At 50.4% G+C, this 20,407-nt stretch overlaps 1 protein-coding gene across 4 annotated transcripts in view; it reads left to right on the top strand.

Moving 5' to 3' along the window:
• The window catches only part of SIN3B (SIN3 transcription regulator family member B), a 50,356-nt gene that overhangs the window by 855 nt on the left and 29,094 nt on the right, over positions 1–20,407 (top strand). For all 4 annotated transcript variants that reach the window (XM_024237229.3, XM_024237227.3, XM_024237228.3 and 1 more), the window contains exons 3-5: positions 1,261–1,414; positions 11,504–11,704; positions 16,703–16,846. In XM_024237229.3, the coding sequence (XP_024092997.1) occupies positions 1,261–1,414; positions 11,504–11,704; positions 16,703–16,846 (499 nt within the window). The remainder of the gene's footprint in view (positions 1–1,260; positions 1,415–11,503; positions 11,705–16,702; positions 16,847–20,407) is intronic.

Genomic DNA, 20,407 nt, shown 5'->3' on the forward strand with positions numbered 1-20,407 from the left:
TTTTATTTTCAAGCACTGTAAAATGTTATTTGTCTTGATGATTGAAATTTTTGGCACCCTCTTCCCCTTTAATCTTGTCCTCAAGATGCTTCTCTGGGCTGACTGTGGTCCCAGGCCTGCTTGGAAGTAAGACACATAAAATGCTTAGTAAGGGAGCTGGCACACAGAAAACGTTTAAAACACATGAGCTGATTTTGCAGGCCCAGAATCAAGGAGGATTACAGATAGATGGGAAACCCTGGGATCATGCCCTTGTTTTCATAGGAGGCTCACTGAGGTTTGGAGTGGGTAAGGGACCTACCTAAGTGGCAGAGGTGTCACTAGAACTCAGACCTTCTGACTCAGATTCTTGGAGGTCACATCCTTACCATACTGCTGCCCCCGCTTAGGAAACATGGTGGGGCTGGCCTGGTTTCCTTCCAGGAGCCCAGTGCTAAGGGCTGGGCTGCGATGCAGCCAGAAGGGAGACCCCATCTCTCCCCTCCTATTTTTCTTACACGTTTCCCATTCTTGGCAGTACCATTGGTATTTATGCATTGCAATTGTTTGCTCAGATGGAAACCTGTGTCATAGTCATCTCTATCTGATACAAAATGAGGGAATTTTTCACATTGCTTAGAGGACTTTGGCCTCCTGCCATTTCTTGGAGTCCAGGCCTTGCGGTTGGCTCTCCTGACATTTTCAGAACTGAGTACCCATTCTTGGAGTGTTTTTGGGGAGCTGAGCGATGTCAGTATTCTCTGGTTCTCACCAGGAGGGAACAGGGAGCTCAGGCCTAGCCAGTCAGGAGATAGATCATGGTGTACAGATGCTATCACATGGGGGTACTTTTTTTTTTTTTTTGAGATGGATTCTCGCGCTGTCGCCCAGGCTGGAGTGCAGTGGTGTGATCTGGGCTCACTGTAGCCTCTGCCTCCTGGGTGCAAGTGATTCTTGTGCCTCTGCCTCCTGAGTAGCTGGGACTGCAGGCACGCACCACCACGCCAAGCTCATTTTTGTATTTTTAGTACAGACAGGGTTTTACCATGTTGACCAGGCTGGTCTCGAACTCCTGACCTCAGGTGATCTGCCTGCCTCGGCCTCCTAAAGTGCTGGGATTACAGACAGGCATGAGCCACTGTGCCTGGTGGGTCACATTTTAGGTTCCTTTGTTGTCTGTTGAGAAGGTTTTTATGTGGTAGTATCAAGGGAGTGGGGAATAGATTACATTTTTCATTTACTTTCCAAGACCCTTTTGCCCACTTCCATTGTTTCTTCTAGCATCGATACTCCTGGAGTCATCAGACGTGTCTCGCAGCTCTTCCACGAGCACCCTGACCTCATTGTTGGATTCAACGCTTTTCTTCCCCTCGGATATAGAATAGACATTCCCAAGAACGGCAAGTTAAACATACAGTCGCCTCTGACAAGCCAGGTATGCCACTACAGTGGTTCGGGTGATCTCAGCCTTCACTGAGTATGTCTTGCTACTCAGGTTGGGCCACGTGTCTCTCCTGTATCATTGCTAGAAAGCCACTTAAGATCTGTTCTTTTTCTAGACGTGCTCATTGCTTCTAGCACAAATCAAAATAGATATGGAAACACCTACACAAGCAGCCTCTGCCTCCCAAATTGATCTGTTTGGAAGATTTAAATCAAGAGTGGATGTCAGGGAGGTATCCTCCTAACGCAGAATTTTGTGTGAAGTCTAAATAACCACCTCAGCAGTTGCTGAGGTCTTGGCTTGAGGCTTTCCCAGCGAGCGTACCAGGCAGGCTTGCCCTTGTATTTGAGCATGTCCTCGTCTGCCTCTGATCACTCTCAGTACCACTTACAAAATAAAGTGGTCGAGATGGTGTGTGAGTAGCCACGTTTATGTTGGCTGTGTTTCATTTAATTGTTGATAGGATCATTAGCTCAGTTGGGACTCCTGGCTTTGCTTTGGTCCCTTTTTTCTTGGGTTTCTTGGGTGATAGGTGCTGCCCCTCCTTCTTTTTTTTTTTTTTTTTTTGTTTGAAACGGAGTCTGGCTCTGTCACCCAGGCTGGAGTGCAGTGGCGCAATCTCAGCTCAGTGCAACCTCCGCCTCCCAGGTTCAAGCGATTCTCCTGCCTCAGCCTCCCGAGTAGCTGGGATTACGGATGTGCACCACCATGCTCAGCTAATTTTTGTATTTTTAGTAGAGATGGGGTTTCTTCATGTTGGCCATGCTGTTCTTGAACTCCTGACCTCAAGTGATCTGCCTGCTTCAGCCTCCCAAAGTGCTAGGATTACAGGCGTGAGCCACCATGCCCAGCCTCCTTTTTTTTTTTTTTTTTAAGACAGGGTCTCACTCTGTTGCCTAGGCTGGAGTGCAGTGGTGCCATCATAGCTCACTGCAGCCTCAACCTCCTGGGCTCAAGTGATCCTCCCGTCTCAGCCTCCTAAGTAGCTAGGACTACAGGCATGCACCACCATGGCCAGCTAATTTATTATTTATTTTTTTGTAGTGACGGTCTCACTATGTTGCCTAGGCTGGTCTCGATCTCCTGGCCTCAAGCGATGTGCCCACCTTGGCCTCCCACAGTGCTGGGATTACAGGAGTGAGCCACTGTGCCTGGCTCACTGCCCCTTCTATCTCTGCAGTCTCTTCATGCTTGAGCTTACCAGCACCTCTGAGAAAAAGAAAGCCTACTTAAGATTTCCTTTTATAAGATGACCATTGTCATTTTTTCCACCTCAACACTATTGCCGTTTAAGGCATAATTCTTTGCTGTTGGGGGCTTCCCAGTGCATTGTGGGATGTTTAGCAGGATCCATAGCGTGCACCCACCAGACCTTCACTGAGTTCTGACAGCCAGAAATGTCTCCAGACATTGCCAGGTGTCTCCCTGGGGGGCAAAAGTGCCCCTGTTGAGAACCACCAGTGTAAGTAGACCAGCTCTCCCAACCTCCTCCAGTCCTCGCCCCAAGAGTTTTAGCAGGGAGTGTCAGAATCTACTGCTGGAAGCACTTGGTAGGTCTTCTTTGATGGAAGAGATGGTAGAGCATCCAGTCAATTAGGGATCTGACACTCTGCAGTCAGTTGGAAAGAGAACAGCGAAGGGTAATGTGGCAGTGCTTTTGTATTAATTCCGTGTGCAAGGTGTATGTCAATTCTGCTGCTTCTTGGCCAGGCGCAGTGGCTCACGCCTGTAATCCCAGCACTTTAGGGGGCCGAGATGGGTAGATTACAAGGTCAGGAGTTCGAGACCAGCCTGGCCATCATGGTGAAACCCTGTCTCTACTAAAAGTACAAAAATTAGCCAGGCGCAGTGGAGCATGCCTGTAATCCCAGCTACTTGGGAGGGTGAGGCATGAGAATTGCTTGAACCTGGGAGGCGGAGGTTGCAGTGAGCAGAGATTGTGCCACTGCACTGTAGCCTGGGTGACAGAGCAAGACTCCGTCTCAAAAAAAAAAAAAAAAATTCTGCTTCTCTGTGCAAGACCCTCTCTGCCATCAGCCTGTTGTCTCCTGAAAGCCAAGGAGTGAGTCTCAGGTTTTTTTTTTCCTTTTTTGAGATAGAGTCTCGCTCTGTCACCCAGGCTGGAGTTCAGTGGCACAATCTCGGCTTCCTGCAACCTCCACCTCCTGGGTTCAAGAGATTCTCCTGCCTCAGCATCCTGAGTAGCTGGGATTACAGGTGCGCTTCATCATGCCTGGCTAATTTTTTTGTATTTTTAGTGGAGACGGAGGTTTCACCATGTTGGTCAGGCCGGTCTCGAACTCCTGACCCCGTGATTCGCCCGCCTCTGCCTCCCAAAGTGCTGGGATTACAGGTGTGAGCCACCACACCCGGCTGAGTCTCAGCTTTAAAGGGGAACTTGGAAGCGTGTGGCCACTGAACTCCGAAGAGCCTTCCATTTCCTGTTTGCAAATGAAGCACCAGGATCCAGATGCTTGTGTCTCAGACCATGAAAGCCTTAGCAAGATTGATCTCCAGAACAGTCATGACTGCGGGAGAAAGCCAAGCTCATTTGCAATAGCAGGGTCCACCAGAGCACTTTGCAGAGCCTGAACGCTGTGGAAACTCTGGGTCTCATTCCTGTCACTCACTCAGAAAGAGCCAGAGTGAAAAGATGTGAACTGTGCATCCTGCATGTGGAAATTGCCTTTCAGCAGAGTCCCTGTCCGTGGAGTAACTCAGCTTTCAGGGCTAGATCTTGACAGGCGCCACACTGTGGTTGTATTTGGAGTTGGCTCTTCCTTTAAGTAGCCGTGGGTCTCCAACAGTGGAGGGCTGGCAGTCTTGGCTCCCTGTAGGTGGCCTAGGTGACAGTGATGACGGTGCAGACCCATCGACTTGGGGAAAGGCTTGAAAAGAACTTTCACTTAGTAGCTACTCAGCAGGGCCTTGGTCATCTTGCTGCAGCCTGGGAATAGTCATTTCCAGGCTTAGGTATAGAGGTTTGTTCTCTTCGGGGCCCCTGGGAGCCCACTGGCTTCCAGTTGATATTGATACAGGTGCTGTCAGGTTTCCAGCCCTACTTCCCAGCAGTCTGGGCTGTTGTTTGCGTGGCTTCAGGACAGACACATGAGAGATGTCCCAGGTCCAGGCCATGACTCGCGTGGCTTCAGGAGTCCTTTGAGCTTTCGGCTCCCTGGAGTCCTTTGAGAGGCCATCGTCTGAAAGCCTCACAGGATTTCCCACACACAGAGGCCCTGGTGATATTCTTTTTTCTTTCTTTTTTTTTTTTTGTGACAGAGTTTTGCTCTTTACCCACGCCGGATTGCAATGACACAATCTCGACTCACCGCATCCTCTGCCTCCCCAGTTCAAGCGATTCTCCTGCCTCAGCCTCCTGAGTAACTGGGATTACAGGCATGCGCCACTGCACCTGACTAATTTTGTATTTTTAGTAGAGACGGGGTTTCTCCACGTTGGTCAGGCTGGTCTTGAACTCCCGACCTCACGTGATCTGCCCGCCTTGGCCTACCAAAGTGCTGGGATTACAGGCATGAGCCACTGCACCTGGCCATCTTTTTTTTTTTTTTTTTTTTTTTGGAGACGGAGTCTCATTGTGTTACCCAGGCTGGAGTGCAATGGCACGATCTTGGCTCACTGCATCCTCTGCCTGCCGGGTTCAAGTGATTCTCCTGCCTCAGCCTCCTGAGTAGCTGGGATTACAGGTGCCTGCTACCACTATCAGCTAATTTTTGTATTTTTAGTAGAGATGGGATTTCACCATGTTGGTCAGGCTGGTTTTGAAATCCCCTGACCTTGTCATCCACCCACCTTGGCCTCCCAAAGTTCTTTTTTTTTTTTTTTTTTTTGAGACACCGTTTCAGTGTCACCCAGGCTAGAGTACAATGGTGCGATCTCAGCTCACTGCAACCTCCGCCTCTGAGGTTTAAGTCATTCTCCTGCCTCAGCCTCCCAAGTAGCTGCAATTACAGGCATGCGCCACCACACCCAGCTAATTTTTGTATTTTTAATAGAGACAGGTTTTCACCATGTTGGCCAGGCTGGTCTCAAACGCCTGACCTCAAGTACCTCAAGTGATCCCCCACCTTAACCTCCCAAAGTGTTGGGATTACAGGCGTTAGCCACTGTGCCTGGCCTTTTTTACATTTTTAAAATAGAGACAGGGTTTCACCATGTTGTCCAGGCTGGACTCAAGTGATCCTCCTGCCTTGGCCTCCCAAAGTTTTGGGATTACAGGTGTGACCCACCACACCTGGCCAGTATTCTCTGTCTCTTAGTTTTACTAGTTTGACTGTTTTGAAGTATCTTTTTTCCCCCTCAATTTTATCACAAAGCCTGCCAGCTACTGACAAGTAGGGAGTGGCCCATAGGTGCTAAGGAAGGTGAATAAGAGAGTCCCAGCCTCGGGCAGCCTTTAGCGCAGGGTGTCTTCAGCTTTGGGGGCCAGACTGTTCTTTATGGCGAGGTGCTGTCCTGCACACTGAAGGGTGTTTGAGCAGCCTCCCTGGCCTCCACCCACCAGATGCTTCTAGATGTGATAACCTAAAGTGTCTCCCGTGTTGCCGAGTGTCCCCTGGGTGGCAGAGTTGCTCAGGTTGAGAACACGAGTCTAAAGGGGAAGACAGACACAGGCCGTGGTGTGTGGCCAGTGACGACCTGGGGAACTTGGAGGAAGGAACAGCTTCTTACTGGAGCCTCGCCTCAGCCTCCTGAGTCAGCATCATTTCCTGTCTTGTAATTCAGGCCTTGGTTGTAATGTCACCTCCACAGAGAGCCCCCCCAGTCCCTACCCTGTGTCATTCTTACGCCACCCTGGGTTATATATTTCAAAATGGCTAGGAAGAGAAGTTCAGAATGCATTGTTTCTTGTTGGTTTTCCTTCCTTGGTTGACGGTGAGTCCTTAAGATGAGGTGGGCCCTCCACTGTCTTGTTCATGACCGTATCCACCTTCTGGAACATTGCCAGGGAGCAGTGCATGGTGCAGGAATGAGAAACTGGACGCTGGTGGGAACGTGGTCACTCTCAGCTAGCGGGTCCTCTTCAAGGCAGACCCTGCCTCATGGAAGATGACAACAGGCTTGGACAGAGACAGAGATAACCCCTTAATGTACAGCTCCTAACATAAGCAGCCCCTTGACATTCAAAGGGAGCCCCCTGGCTACTCTCTGGGGGAAGTCCCGCTAGTTGACAACAAGTCAGTTCTTGTGTTTGTATCTTCTTGGCTCATGGAGCAGGCGGTGGCCCCTTCTCCGAGCCAGGCCCTGGGGTTTATTCAGAGGCCCTGCTCTCAGGGTTCTCGCACGGTCAAGGTGGGGGGTCCGATGAGAAACAGATGGGCAGATGCGGGCGGTGCACGGGAGGGGCAGAAAGAGGATGGAGCAGGCGAGGGAAGGGTGGGAGGAGGTGCTGTGGGCAGGACCTGTTTCATGAGGGACTGTTCCTGGTGGGGAGTGATGGCCTGAGGTGAGAGTGAGTGGGTGTGCTTGAGGAGCAGCCAAGGAGAACGGCAGGGTCAGGAGCTGAAGGAGAGAAGGGGGAGAGGGAGCCAGGAGCGTGAGAACCACTGGATGGTTCTGGGAGGCGGTTCTGCTGCTGTGCTGAGAATGAGGGGTCAGGAGGCCCCTGGGAGACCAGGGAGGGGCCCCAAGTGATGGAGGTGGGGTAGACAGTGATGGAAACAGAGTGGATAGTGACAAGGACCAGACAGGGTCCCAAGTGATGGGGACAGAGAGGATGGTGACAGGGACCAGAGACAATCCCCAAGTGATGAGGACAGAATGGATGGTAACAAGGAGTAGAGAAGGCCTCTGAGTGATGGGGACAGAGGTGGACAGCAATGGGGACAGAGTGGATGGTGACAAGGACCAGAGACAGTCCCCAAGTGATGGGGACTGAGTAGACAGTGATGAGGACAGAGTGGATGGTAACAAGGACTGGAGAGGGATCCCCTGAGTGGTGGGGACGGAGTGGACAGTGATAAGGACCAGAGAAGTGCCCTGAGTGATGGGGACAGAGTGACTGGTGGCAAGGACCAGAGGGGGTTCCCATGTGATGGGGGCAGAGTGGATGATGATGTAGATCAGGAGCGGGGGTGTCAGTGAGAGTGAGAAGTCTGGGCTGATCTCAGGATGCCTGATTCTCTGGGTAAAAGTGTGGGCCCCTGCTGAGGTGCATAAGGCCAGGGCAGTTGAGGGGCTGCTCTGTGTCTGTGAGGTGCCTGCCATTTGAGGCTCTTAATCAGTACCCAGGCGGGGCTGTGTGTGGATGCTCAGATGGACGTGTTGGCCATGCAGGATGGTTGTCATGGTGTGGGAGGCAGTTCGAACTCTGCCTGACGAGGCCACCCAGGGCACGGGGAGAGAGGAGGTGCCAAAAGAGAAAGAGAAAACTGGGCTTGTGCTAGGTGGTTTAGAGCAGCACAGTCAGCAAATGGCAGCTTGGAGGCCAAAGCCAGCCTGGCTCGGTGTGATTGGTTGTGATTTTTACATTTTCAAAGGATTAAATTTTTAAAAATGTTTCATATTGTGATACTGTTCACATAACATAAAATCATCATCATTTTAAAGTGTTAGTATATTCACAATACTGTACAACCATCACCACTAATTCCAGAACATTAATATCACCCCAAGATCAAACCCTGAACCTCCTAATTCTCCTCTCCCCAAGCGCCTGGCAACCATGAGTCTGCTTCCTGTCTTTATGGATTTGCCCGTATGGACATTTCATATCAGTGGGGTCATACCCCGTGTGGCTGTTGGTGTCTGGCTTCTCACTCAGCATCGTGTTTTCCGGGGTCATTCACATCGGAGCCGGTATCAGTGCTTCCTTCCTCAAGACTGAATCATTCTCCACTGTATGGCGGGACCACATTTCGTGTGCCCACTCTTCTGTTGATGGATGTTTGGCCTGTTTCCACCTTTTGGCTGTTGTGCATAGTGCTGCAACGAACATTCATGTGAGAGGATGTGTTGGAACACCTGTTTTCTTTTTTTTTTTTTTTTTTTATTTTCGAGGCAGAGTCTCGCTCTGTCGCCCAGGCTGGAGCGCAGTGGCGGGGTCTCAGCTCACTAAAACCTCTGCTTCCCAGGTTCAAGCAATTCTCCTGCTTCAGCCTCCCAAGTAGCCGGGATTACAATCTCCCACCACTAATTTTTTTGTATTTTTAGGAGAGATAGGGTTTCACCATGTTGGCCAGGCTAGTCTTGAACTCCTGGCCTTGTGATCCGCCAGCCTTGGCCTCCCAAAGTGCTGGGATTACAGGCGTGAGCCACCGCGCCTGGCTTTTTTTTTTTTTTTTTTTTTTGAGATGTGGTTTTGCTCTTGTTTCCCAGGCTGGAGTGCAGTGGTGCATTCTCGGCTCACTGCAACCCCCGCCTCCTGGGTTCAAGCAATCCTTCCTCCTCAGCCTCCCAAGTAGCTGGGACTACAGGTGCACACCACCACACCTGGCTAATTTTTGTATTTTTAGTGGAGACGGGATTTTGCAATGTTGGCCAGGCTGGTCTCAAACTCCTGACTTCAAGTGATCTGTCCACCTCAACCTCCCAAAGTGCTAGAATTACAGGTGTGAGCCACTGCGCCTGGCCTGAGCCACTGTGCCTGGCCTGAGCACCTGTTTTCAGTTCTCTTGGGTATAGACCTGGGAGTGGGATTACCAGGTCATATGGTAGTAATAATTCCGTGGCCAACCTGTTGAGGTAACTGCCACACTGTCCCTCGCAGTGGCTGTACCATCCCATCTGGCTCTTTTTGCCAAGCCCTGGTCTAGAGCGTGGTTCCCCATTTTGTCACAGTGGCTCACTTTAGGGGATCAGAGGATGTATGCGGAGCTTGGAAATGCCTCCTTGGAGTGGTGGGGGGCTTGCAGTGAGCCTACAGCTGCCTCTGAAACAGACCTTGGCTCCATGCTGCTTCCCTACATACCCACACCCTGCTCGTTCCAACCCCTTCTGCCATCAAACCTGTGCACTATGGAGAAACAGACGCAGCCCCCTGTGAGCCTGAGCAGAGGAACATCCCGGACATCCCCAGAGAATCTTACAACAAACCCTGTCACTGACCGGGCGCAGTGGTTTATGCCTGTAATCTCAGCACTTTGGGAGGCCAAGGTGGGCAGATCACTTGAGGTCAGGCAAGACCAGCCTGGCCAATATGGTGAAACTCCATCTCTACTAAAAATACAAAAATTAGCCGGCGTGGTTGCACGGCACCTGTGATCCCAGCTACTCAGGAGAATCACTTGAACCCGGGAGGCAAAGGTTGCAGTGAGCCGGGATCGTACCACTGCACTCCAGCCTGGGAGACAGGGCAAGACTCCATCTCAAAACAAAAAGAACAAATCCCGCCACCGAGGAGAAATTGTTTTAGAATGGTGGCTGCTCTGTGTCTTGTATTTCCACTTTTCTCAGCTGAGGCTTTCTAGAATTGTCTGTGTACCCATTGTTATGGACAGAATTGTGTCATCCCCCCACCCCACATTCCACCCCAAATTCATGTATTTTAGCCCTAGCCCCAGTGCCTCAGAACGTGACTGTATTTGGAGATGGAGCCTTTGAAGAGGTTATTTAAATGAGGCCATTAGGGTGGGCCCTAATCCAGTCTGATTGGTGTCGTTATAAGAAGAGGAGATTGGGACACACATCAGGGACATGAGTGCACAGAGAGAAGACCACATGAGGACACAGACAGTGGCCATCCACAAGCCAAGGAGAGAGGCCTCAGAGAAAACCAAACCTCCTGGCACCTTGACCTCGGCCTCCTCGCCTCCAGAACTGAGAACTACTAACTTCTGTTGTTTCAGCCAGTCTGGGGTACCTCGTTGTGGCAGCCTGAGCTGATGGATGCACTCAACCCACTGGTGGTGCCTGTGCCCAGCAGAGGTACCTGTTTCAGTACAAGACGGCAGTGGTGTGCCTAGCCTTGCCTGTCGCAGTAGATTTTCAGGGTCAGGGTTTGGGTCACCTGCAGTGTTGGGCACTGCAGGGCAGCAGAAACAGTGAAGTCTGTGTGTCCCTTCATCCGTTCACCTGATCATCCCCAACAGTGGGTGAAGCCCACTCTGTTTCTCACACTGTTCCAGGCACTGGGGATACAGCCCTGATCAAAACCCCCACCCTCGTGGAGTTCGCCATCTAGTCAGGGACTGGCAGACAGTGCAATGAGTAAAATACATGATCCATAAGGTGGTGACGGGCCGCGGAGAAAAATGCAGGAGTGCTGGGAGGTGACATCATTTTACTTCGGTGAAAGAACGTTCTCTAGGACTCACCAAGCAGGGGTTATCCAAGCAAAAACCTCAGCCAGGCTGGAGGAATCCTGACTGGCTGGAGACCCAGCCCTTGTGTGCTGGGGATGGTGCAGCATAATTCTGGTTTAGAAACAACAGCTCCTCCTTCGGGGGAGTGGTCCTGTCCCACCACAACATGGGAGGGAGGCAAGCTTGTTTCTATTTTTGCTCATATCGGCTGAAAAGTACACGCGTAGAGGGCATTCTTGGTGGGTGTTCAGGGCCTGTCTTTTCTCCCAAGCTACCGATGCACCTTGTTGCAATTGGCCTGGGGCTTACCACCAAAAATGTCATGTCCCTTGAAGTCCCCAACAACTTGGACAGTGGGTCGCCTCTAACCTCCGGGGTCCCCATCTTATATATCCTACCTTGGCATCACTGCTGGCAGCAGTTGCCTTTCCACGTGAAAGCAATCTTGCTGAAACAGATTGCAGAAGGCGTGGGAGACTTCTCTGTTATACACAGCCCAGCACTTGGTGCCACAGAGGCTTAAACATCCACTTTATACATTTCTCCTGAATGTGAAGTTTTCCAAATGGAAGGTGCTCGTTGAACTTGTGTTCCTTGAGTAGATTGGTAAGGATCGGGTGGAGGTGAGCTGGGAAGACTCACCTGTGCACCCCGCCCTGCTTGCCTCCAGGCTCTCAGAAGTAACCTTTCCCTGTCTCTAATACAACTTGGCTCTGTGCTGAGTTTTTTCTGTTCCTGTGCAGACAGTGGCTGGGCCTGGCGTTTTTCACAATCTGTTTCCGGTGTCGGGCCTGGCAGTAACTCATTGTCGCCTTGTCAGGAGAATTCGCACAACCACGGGGATGGTGCGGAGGACTTCAAGCAGCAGGTGCCGTATAAAGAGGACAAACCCCAGGTGCCCCTGGAGTCCGATTCCGTGGAATTCAACAACGCCATCAGCTATGTGAATAAGATTAAGACCCGCTTCCTAGACCACCCAGAAATCTACAGGTCATTCCTGGAGATCCTGCACACGTACCAGGTAAGAACTCAGATTACAATTCCTTGTGGGTTTTGGATTTCATCCAGTTTGGGGCCCTGCAGATATTCGGATTTTCTTGTCGGAATTCATAAAATCCTGTAAAATTCTAATTAGTTGTGGGGTTTTTTGTTTGTTTTTTCTTAGAGTCTGGCTCTGTTGCCCAGGCTGGAGTGCGGTGGCACGGACTTGGCTCATTGCAACCTCCACCTCCTGGGCTCAAGCCATCCTCCAACTTCAGCCTCCCAAGTAGCGGAGGCTACGTGGGGCTAGAACATGGGCACACATCACCACACCTAGCTAATTTTTGTAATTTTTGTACAGACAGGGTTTTGCCGTGTTGCCCAGGCTGGTCTTGAACTCCTGAGTTCAAACTACCCATCCACCTCAGCCTCCCAAAGTTCTGGGATTACAGGTGTGAGCCACCGTGCCCAGCCACCTTTTTTTTTTTTTTTGAGACAGGGTCTTGCTCTGTCACCTAGGCTGGAGTGCAGTGGTGTGATAATAGCTCACTGCAGCCTTGACCTCCTGGGCTCAAGCAATCCTCCTGCCTTAGCCCTCCAAGTAGCTGGGAGTACGGGTGTGTGTCACCACACCTGGCCAAGACAGTCTTTTTATCAGATGACTTTGTTATTGCTCAGGCAATACAGCCATCCTTTACTTTGCTGATTACAACTGGGCCCAGCACCAGGAGCTGGGGCTACAGAGACAAATGGCTGCTCCTGCTTAGCTGTTCATTGCAGTGGTGGGAAGAAACTCAGAGGTGGATTGGGGTGGAAAAGAAAGGATGTGGGCAGGAGAGGTGAGTCAGGGTTAACATGGTTCCCAGCCCAGTTCCCAACCCGTCCGGGGCCAGGGAGGGGACGGTCAGGTTGAATCTTGACATATCAGTCGGAACCAGTAGGCAGGTTAGCCTGGAGGAAGGGTGGACGTTCTTGGTGCCAGGAATGGCCCGTGCAAAGGTCCAGAGACCAGAGCAGACAGCGGCATCAGGGCGTCTGCAGGGGACTCGGGCAATGCAGGTGCGCTGGTGGTGAGGGACATCTGTGTCGTGAGTGGGGTTTAGACGTCCTCTTCACCCAGACGTGGAGTCTCTAACACTTATAATTTTTTTTAGCAGCAGAACCCATTTTTTTTCTTTTTTTGAAACAGAATCTTGCTCTGTCACCCAGGCTGGAGTGCCGTGGCTCCATCTCAGCTCACTGCAGCCTCGGCCTCCCGGCTTCAAACAATCCTCCTGAGCAGCTGGGACTACAGGCATGGGCCACCACGCCCGGCTAATTAGCAGAACCCATTTGTTAAAATGAAATCCCTGCAGCCTTGACATGTCGAGTCAAGAAGTGGGATTCTTTTCAGCATAAGCGTTTCAGATCGGATGGATAGAATTTGTGCCCTGGGAACTCCATGGCATTTGTTGTCCACCATGCTGGCGTCATCTTGGGCCTTAGCATCTGTGAGAGGCTGGTACAGCCCTAAGAACGCTTGCTTGTCATGGATGAGTGGTTGCCAGTGGCTGCTGTGAGCATCTGGTCTGTGTGGAGGGATGTGCTTGTGATCGTAGAATCTATGGGCCCCTCCCAGGCTTCATGGGGTCATCACATTTAGGAAGGCGCATCAGAGCAGTCTGTGCAGTGGCTCTGTTCTGTGGCACGGGAAGGGGCAGGTTAGAGACACTAGAGATGAATTTAGACAAGGTCACAGTGAGGGGTTGCCACAGACTCCTTCAGAGAGAGTGCCATGGGAAGGGACAACGCAGTATCGCCCAACCCAAACCAGGCTGCTGAGAGTTGGTTGAGAATGCAGACACCTGGGCCACCATGCAGGATTCCCATCCATCAGGGCCCGCCTGGCATCGGCACGGTTTCTTTGCTGTTTTTATTTTTTGAGACTGGGTCTCACTGTTGCCCAGGCTGGAGTGCAGCGGCATCATCACAGCTCACTGCAGCCTTTACTTCTCTGGGTTCAAGCAGTCCTCCCACCTCAGCCTCCTGAATGACTGGGACTACAGGCGCTCACCCTGACGCCCAGCTAATTTTTGTATTTTCTGAGGAGACGGGGTTTCACCATGTTGCCCAGGTGGGTCTTGAACCCGTGGCCTCAAGTGATCCACCCACCTCAGCCCCCCAAAGTCCTGGGATTACAGGCGTGGGCCACCGTACCCAGCTGGATGGCATCTGCATTTTAAACAAGGCCCCTGGTGACTCCAGCCTCAGGTTGTTTAGTTTTTTCAAATGTAAGTTTGAACTGTTGTGTAGATTATCCTGGTTTTAGAATGTTGGTTCAGATATTTCAGGGATACTGTTAGAGCCAAACCAGGCAGCTCCAGGGTCCATCTGGCCATGTGTTACTGTTTCTCCATCTTCGTGAGGCATTCCTTCAGACTTTCTCTCTGCCACCTTCTCCCTCGGGATTCTTATCCATGAAATGGCCACAAAACTGGTGGTGCCAACGAGCCTGGGTTCAGTGAGGTTAACTGAGCAACCAGTTCAGGCACAAGCCTGCCTCAGGTCACCCCTGGGTAACTGTCACCCATTATACAGCCACGTATGCATGTCCTGCATGTGCTGGGATGAATAGTTAGTCCTACCCTAACATAAGTGGGTCCCTAAAAATGAGCTCACTCTGCAGAGTTGCAAAGTGTCATGGGAACTGCAGGTTCATGGGAAAACAGACTCAGGGTATGACATTCAAAAACTTCCTCAGGGACACCTAAAAAAAAGATAGGCACCGACTCTAAACAGCAGTGCCGTTACATGCATATTAAGTGGCTGAGAATTACATGAATACTACAGCAAGTAATGTACTGACCTTGGAAGAGACCTGAGGTTGGTTTGTGGATCTGGTGGCAGCCTGTGAATTATGTGAAGGCTGGGAGGACGTCATCTGAAATCAGACAGGTCATTGTGGCCTCAGATGGGGACAGGGCTGGCCCCTAGCACAGGGGAACACTGAGAGAGTGCATGGACATGGGAGGGGGTGCTGGCGTGCTTTTGCATACTCCCACGGGGTTCTGGTCAGCCGGGAGCAGTTTCTGCATTCACCTGGTGTTTCTCCTGCACAAAATAGAAGAGAAACAAACACAAAATTCATCTCATGCTCAAATTATTCCCAGTACCTGTATCTCATTTAGACAGACATCTTGTTCAAAATAAGCATTCTAGCAGAACTGTCTGCAGCATGAATTTCCAGAAGCAGCTTCCCTAAGTTGAGGCGTACTATGCATTCATAGAGATCACTCAGTTTCCTTCTAAAAGGTGGTACCCATTTGTCTTTCTGCCTTCCGTGTTTGATTGTTTGTTTGTTTTTTGAGACGGAGTCTCTTTCACCCAGGCTGGAGTGCAGTGGCGCAGTCTCGGCTCACTGCAGCCTCCACTTCCCGGGCTCAAGTGATTCTCCTGCTTCAGCCTCCCGAGTGGCTGGGACTACAGGCACGCGCCCCCACACCCGGTGTGTTTTTAGTAGAGATAGGGTTTCACCATGTTGGCCAGGCTGGTCTTGAACTCCTGACCTCAGGTGATCCGCCTACCTCGGCCTCCCAAAGTGCTGGGATTACAGGCGTGAGCTACCGCGCCTGGCCTTGCCTTCTGTGTTTGAGAGCACCTGCTCCCCGCACCCTCATCGGAAATCCCAGCCTCTTCTGTCTGCGTAGTCAGATGAGCAGAGATGGCTGTGGCACTGTTTTAAATTGTTTCTTTAAACATCAGTCAGTTTGGTCATTGTTTCTTTTCTTCTTTATTTATTTTAGATAGGATCTTGCTCTGTTGCCTGGGCTGGAGTATGCACTATCATGATCGTAGCTCACTGCAACCTTGAGCTCCTGGGCTCAAGCAATCCTCTTGCCTCAGCCTTCCAAGTAACTAGGACCACAGGAGTGTGTCACCATGCCTGCATAATGTTTAAATTTTTTGTTTTTATGATTTCTCAGCGTTTTGGCTAAGATCAAGTGTAAAATTTTTTGTGGAGATAGGGTCTCACTGTATTGCCCAGGCTGGTCTTGAACTCTTGGACTGAAGCCAGTCTCCTGCCTCAGCCTCCCAAAGTGCTGGGATTACAGGCATGAGCCATCATGCCCAGCCTAAATTGTTTCTTTAAACTTCACTCAGTGTGGTCGTTGTTCTGTCCGTATGCAGATAGATCATTTCTGTTTATTATCTGAACTGAGTGGCCTTTGCTTGTTTTTAAGTTTTGCTTTTTAGTGTCTTTTGATGACTTTTTGGAAGGGTGGTGTTTTTTTCCCCTGCGGTGTAGGTGCCACCGGTGCCAAGATTTAAAACTTGCTTCCCTTCCCACAGGCTGCAGCGGGCGCAGAGGGGCGGGAGGCGCCAGCACAGGGACTCCTCCTGCTTTGCAGCCGTGCAGTGGGACTCTGGAAGCCACGCCATATTATCCGGGAGGCTCCGGCGCCATTGCCTCTTGTTCTGTGACACTCTTGGGTGTAAAATTGATAAGGACGTATTTCTAACAGCCACCGTGGTTTTGCTGGCCCGTTCCTGCCTTCCAACCTGGGTTCCCTTTGGTCCTCTTGTTGCTTTAAGGCCTGGATCAGGCCATTTTCCTTGGGTCTCAGTGACTCCGGGCCAATAGGTGCCTCGGCCTGGAAGTCCCTTCCCTTCGTGGCTCAGCACTCCCCAGTGCTACACTCCCCAGTGCTACACTCCCCATTTCCCTTGGGAAGGGCTGGGGTTTGCCCCTGACCTTGTACTTCCCCGGCCCACCCCTGATTACAGCCAGCCTGTCACCTCCCTGCCCCCTCTGTTCGTGGACACTGCTGGGTGTCCCTCCTCGAGTCCCCACCATACTCCTGGATGGGACCTGCCTGTGGCCGGGGTTCAGGCCATGCTGGGCAGCAAGATCCACACGTGAGCAGACAGGACCCTGCCGGCAGGTGCTCCTTCCTGAGAGTCATCCCGTCCCCTTCACGGAGGGCTGCCTGAGTGTCCTGGCCCAGGGCACAGCACTCCTTGGCTAACAACTTATTTTCCCTTTCCTGAAAACTGGCAGAAGGAGCAGCTGAACACGAGGGGCCGGCCATTCCGAGGCATGTCCGAAGAGGAGGTGTTCACCGAGGTGGCCAACCTCTTCCGGGGCCAGGAAGACCTGCTCTCGGAGTTTGGACAGTTCCTGCCCGAAGCCAAGCGGTCTCTGGTGAGTGCAGAGAGCCCCTGCCCAGCCTTGGGGGCCTCAGCAAGGAGGGAGGGCCCCAGACAGCTTGACCCAGGGCCAGGCCAGGCCCATTTACCCTCCAGGCCACACTAGGGTCCCCCAGAAGCTACGCAGGTTGCAGATACCCAGGGGTTCCTCACTGTAGGCTCCACCTGCACAGCAAGCTCATAAACGATTCGCCAAGGTGCTTCTCTGTACAGACAGTACCTGGATCTTGGGGTGGTTTGGGAAGCAGAGAGCATCTTCCAGTGGAGACGATGGGCCCAGGGGTTCCACCTCCTGTGCCTGCTCTGCAGAGCCCCACCCTGCCTGGGACCCCAGCCCTGTGGGAAGGTGCAGGAGGGCTGGGTCCACCACCATCGTTTCCCCTGTTAGATGAGACTGATCTGGGGCTCCAGCAGGTTGGATCTGGAGGAGCCAGTAGCGGGGTTGGCCTGTGGTCTGGCCCTGACCATGGTGGTAGAGAGCAGAGATGGGCGAGGAGGGGCCTTAGACAGGGAGGCTCAGGGCTCACCCTGCACAGTCAGCCTTTCTCCCCTGCCTGTGGCCTGAAACTGCCAGGGCCGCCTGTTCCAGTTCCTCCTTTTTTCCCCACTAAGAACATAAGACTTTTTAAAAAATTGAAGTGGAATTTATGTAACATCGAATTCACCATTGAAAGTGAACAATTCCGTGGCATGTGGTACATCCTCAGCGTTGTACAACCTTCACCACTACCTAGTTCCAGAACATTTTCATCCCTCTGAAAGGAGACCCGGTCCCCATCAGCAGCCACCCCATTCCCCAACCCCAGCTCCTGGCAACTGCCCATGTGCTTCCTGTCTCTGTGGATTTGATTTGCCCATTCTGGACGTTTCAGATGGGTGGAATGTCACCATATGTGGCCTTTGTGTCTGGCTTCTCTCACTCAGCATCATGTTTTCAAGGTTCATCCATGTAGTACCGTGGATCAGTGCTCATTCCTTTTCCTGGCTGAATCATATTCTGTTAGATGGATGAGCCACATTCTGTTTATCCATATTCTGTTGATGAACATTTGGGTTGTTTCTGCCTTTTCGCTGTTGTGAACAGTGCCACCGTCAACATTCATTACAAGGATTTGTTTGAACACCTGTTTTCAGTTCTTTTGGGTAGACACCTAGGAGTGGAATTGCTGGGTCACGTGGTAATTCTGTGTTTGACTTTTTGAAGAGCCTCTAAACTGTTTTCTATAGTGACCGCACCATTTTACATTCTCTTCAGCAATGGACTGCAGTTTCTGTGTCTCCACATCTTGGCCAACATTTGTTCTTTTCCAGGTTTTTTTTTTTGCCTTTTGTTTTTAGTAGCCATCGGTGTGTGAAGTTTTATTGCATTAAGGTTTGTTTGTTTTTATTTTTTGAGACAAGCTCTCTCTCTGTAACCTAGGCTGGAGTGCAGTGGCATAATTGATCCCTGTTCACTGCAACCTCCATCTCCCAGGCTCAGGTGATCCTCCCACCTCAGCCTCCTGAGTAGCTGGGACTACAGGCACCATCATGATGCCAGGCCAATTTTTGTATTTTTTGTAGAGACAGGGCTTTGCCATGTTGCCCAGGCTGGTCTTGAGCTCCTGGCCTCAAGCGATCCACCTGCCTCAGTCTCCCAAAGTGCTGGGATTACAGGCGTGAGCCACTGCGCCCGGCCTGCTTTTATTTTTTAATTGTAGAGACAGGGTCTCACAGTGTTGTCCAGGTTGGTCTCAGACTCCTGGCCTCAAGCGATCCTCCCACCTTGGCCTCCCAAAGTGTTAGGATTACAGGCATGTGCCATTGTGCCCAGTCCATGGTTTCTTTAAGTGGCATTTATGCAGGGTACCTGGCTAGCTCAGTCAGTAGAGCATGAGACTCTCAAATAACATTTGTTACCAATTTAGCTAAGATTTTTAGTGTGTATTGGTTTATTAGAGCCATCTTGTATATTTAGAAAGATTGGATCAACTGTTTAAAATTATTAAAAGCACTGCAGCATCTGTTGTGTGAAGTATAATCTTTATGTTAACTTTTGGACATATATTACAACTGTAGGAAAAAGAAACCAAGATGAAATTTGGCATTGCCCTAATTAAATTTGACTGGCCTGCATCAGAGGTTGGCAAAGCTTTTCTACAAAGGGCCAGATAGTAAATATCACAGGCTTTGCAGGCCAGTTGATCTCTGTGTAAAGACTCACCTCTGCAATAGTGGCTTGAAAGCAGTCATGGAATATATATGTCAATGACTGGGCAGGGCTGTGTGCCAATAAAACTTTATTTGCAAAATGAATGGGTGTGGCCGGGTACCAACAAAACTTTATTTACAAAATGAATGGGCATGAGTGGGTACCAATAACTCTTTACAAAAGGAATGGGTGTGGCTAGGTGCTGATAAAATTTTATTTATGAAAACAACGGGCCCTGTGTTAATTTGCCATTCCCTAGCCTAGGTGGTCTTTGGGGGTCCATCTAGCTCAGATGTTCACATAATTGGGAGATTAACTGAAAAGCAAGAACCATGTGAACCGTTGGGGAAGATCTGCTATACCTGCTTGGTGAGCTTGGCTGGACGTATGGCGGGTTTCCCCTCCAGGTCCTCTGTTCTTGTTCAGCATTTGTCATATGGTCGCCCAGCTGCATCTTTTGGGAATCAGTTTGCACCTGTTCCAGCACATACAAAAAATAGCCAAGCGTGGTGGCTCATGCCTGTAATCCCAGCTACATGGAAGGCTGAGGCAAGAGAATCACTTGAACCCAGGAGACGGAGGTTGCAGTGAGCTGAGATCGCGCCATTGTGCTCCAGCCTGGGTGACAGAGCGAGACTCTGTCTCAAAAAAAAAAAAAAAAAAAAAAAAAAAAGATGTATCAGTGGAGAATTGTTGTGTAGATGCCAATTTCTCCACTTACAGCTCTTGAAATAACCTTGAGTTTTGGGTAATTATTCCCCCCAAATAATTCCCCCCAAAACTCAAATAGCCTTGAGTTTTGGGTAATTATTCCCCCCAAATTATTCTTCTAAGTCTTGGCTGTGGCTAAATAATAAGTCTTTATTAGTAGTAGTAGTATTGTGGCTAAATAATGTCTTTATTATTATTATGGTAAAAATGGTATACACTAATAAAAAAAGTATTAGCAAGAGTATCAAATTTTAAATGCAGACTTCCTCTCTCGACTCAGTTCTTAGTCATTCTGCTCAGAGGTTAGCACTTCTAAGTGTCTTGTATATCTTTCCAGAAATTTCCTCTGCATGTGTAACAAATACTTTTTACAAAGTGACACACGGCATCCTGTTTGTTCTGCCCCTTGGGTTTTTGGGTTTTTTCCTTGTTTTTTTTGTTTGTTTGTTTTATTTCAGGTATGCCTGTCCCTAACAGCAGCCCAGAGCCAGCTCATAGTGTCTGATCGCTGTGGGCTGATTTGTTCAGATGCACCATGACTTGTCCACCTCACCCACACTTTAGGTCTTTGCGTCCAGGTCCTGTGGTGGCAGGGGAAAGGGGAGTATGATGAAGGTGACTGCAGTGGCACAGAACCTTGTAGGGCCTCTCCAG

Source organism: Pongo abelii, chromosome 20 (genome assembly GCF_028885655.2).
Source record: "Pongo abelii isolate AG06213 chromosome 20, NHGRI_mPonAbe1-v2.0_pri, whole genome shotgun sequence".
Taxonomy (NCBI): domain Eukaryota; kingdom Metazoa; phylum Chordata; class Mammalia; order Primates; family Hominidae; genus Pongo; species Pongo abelii.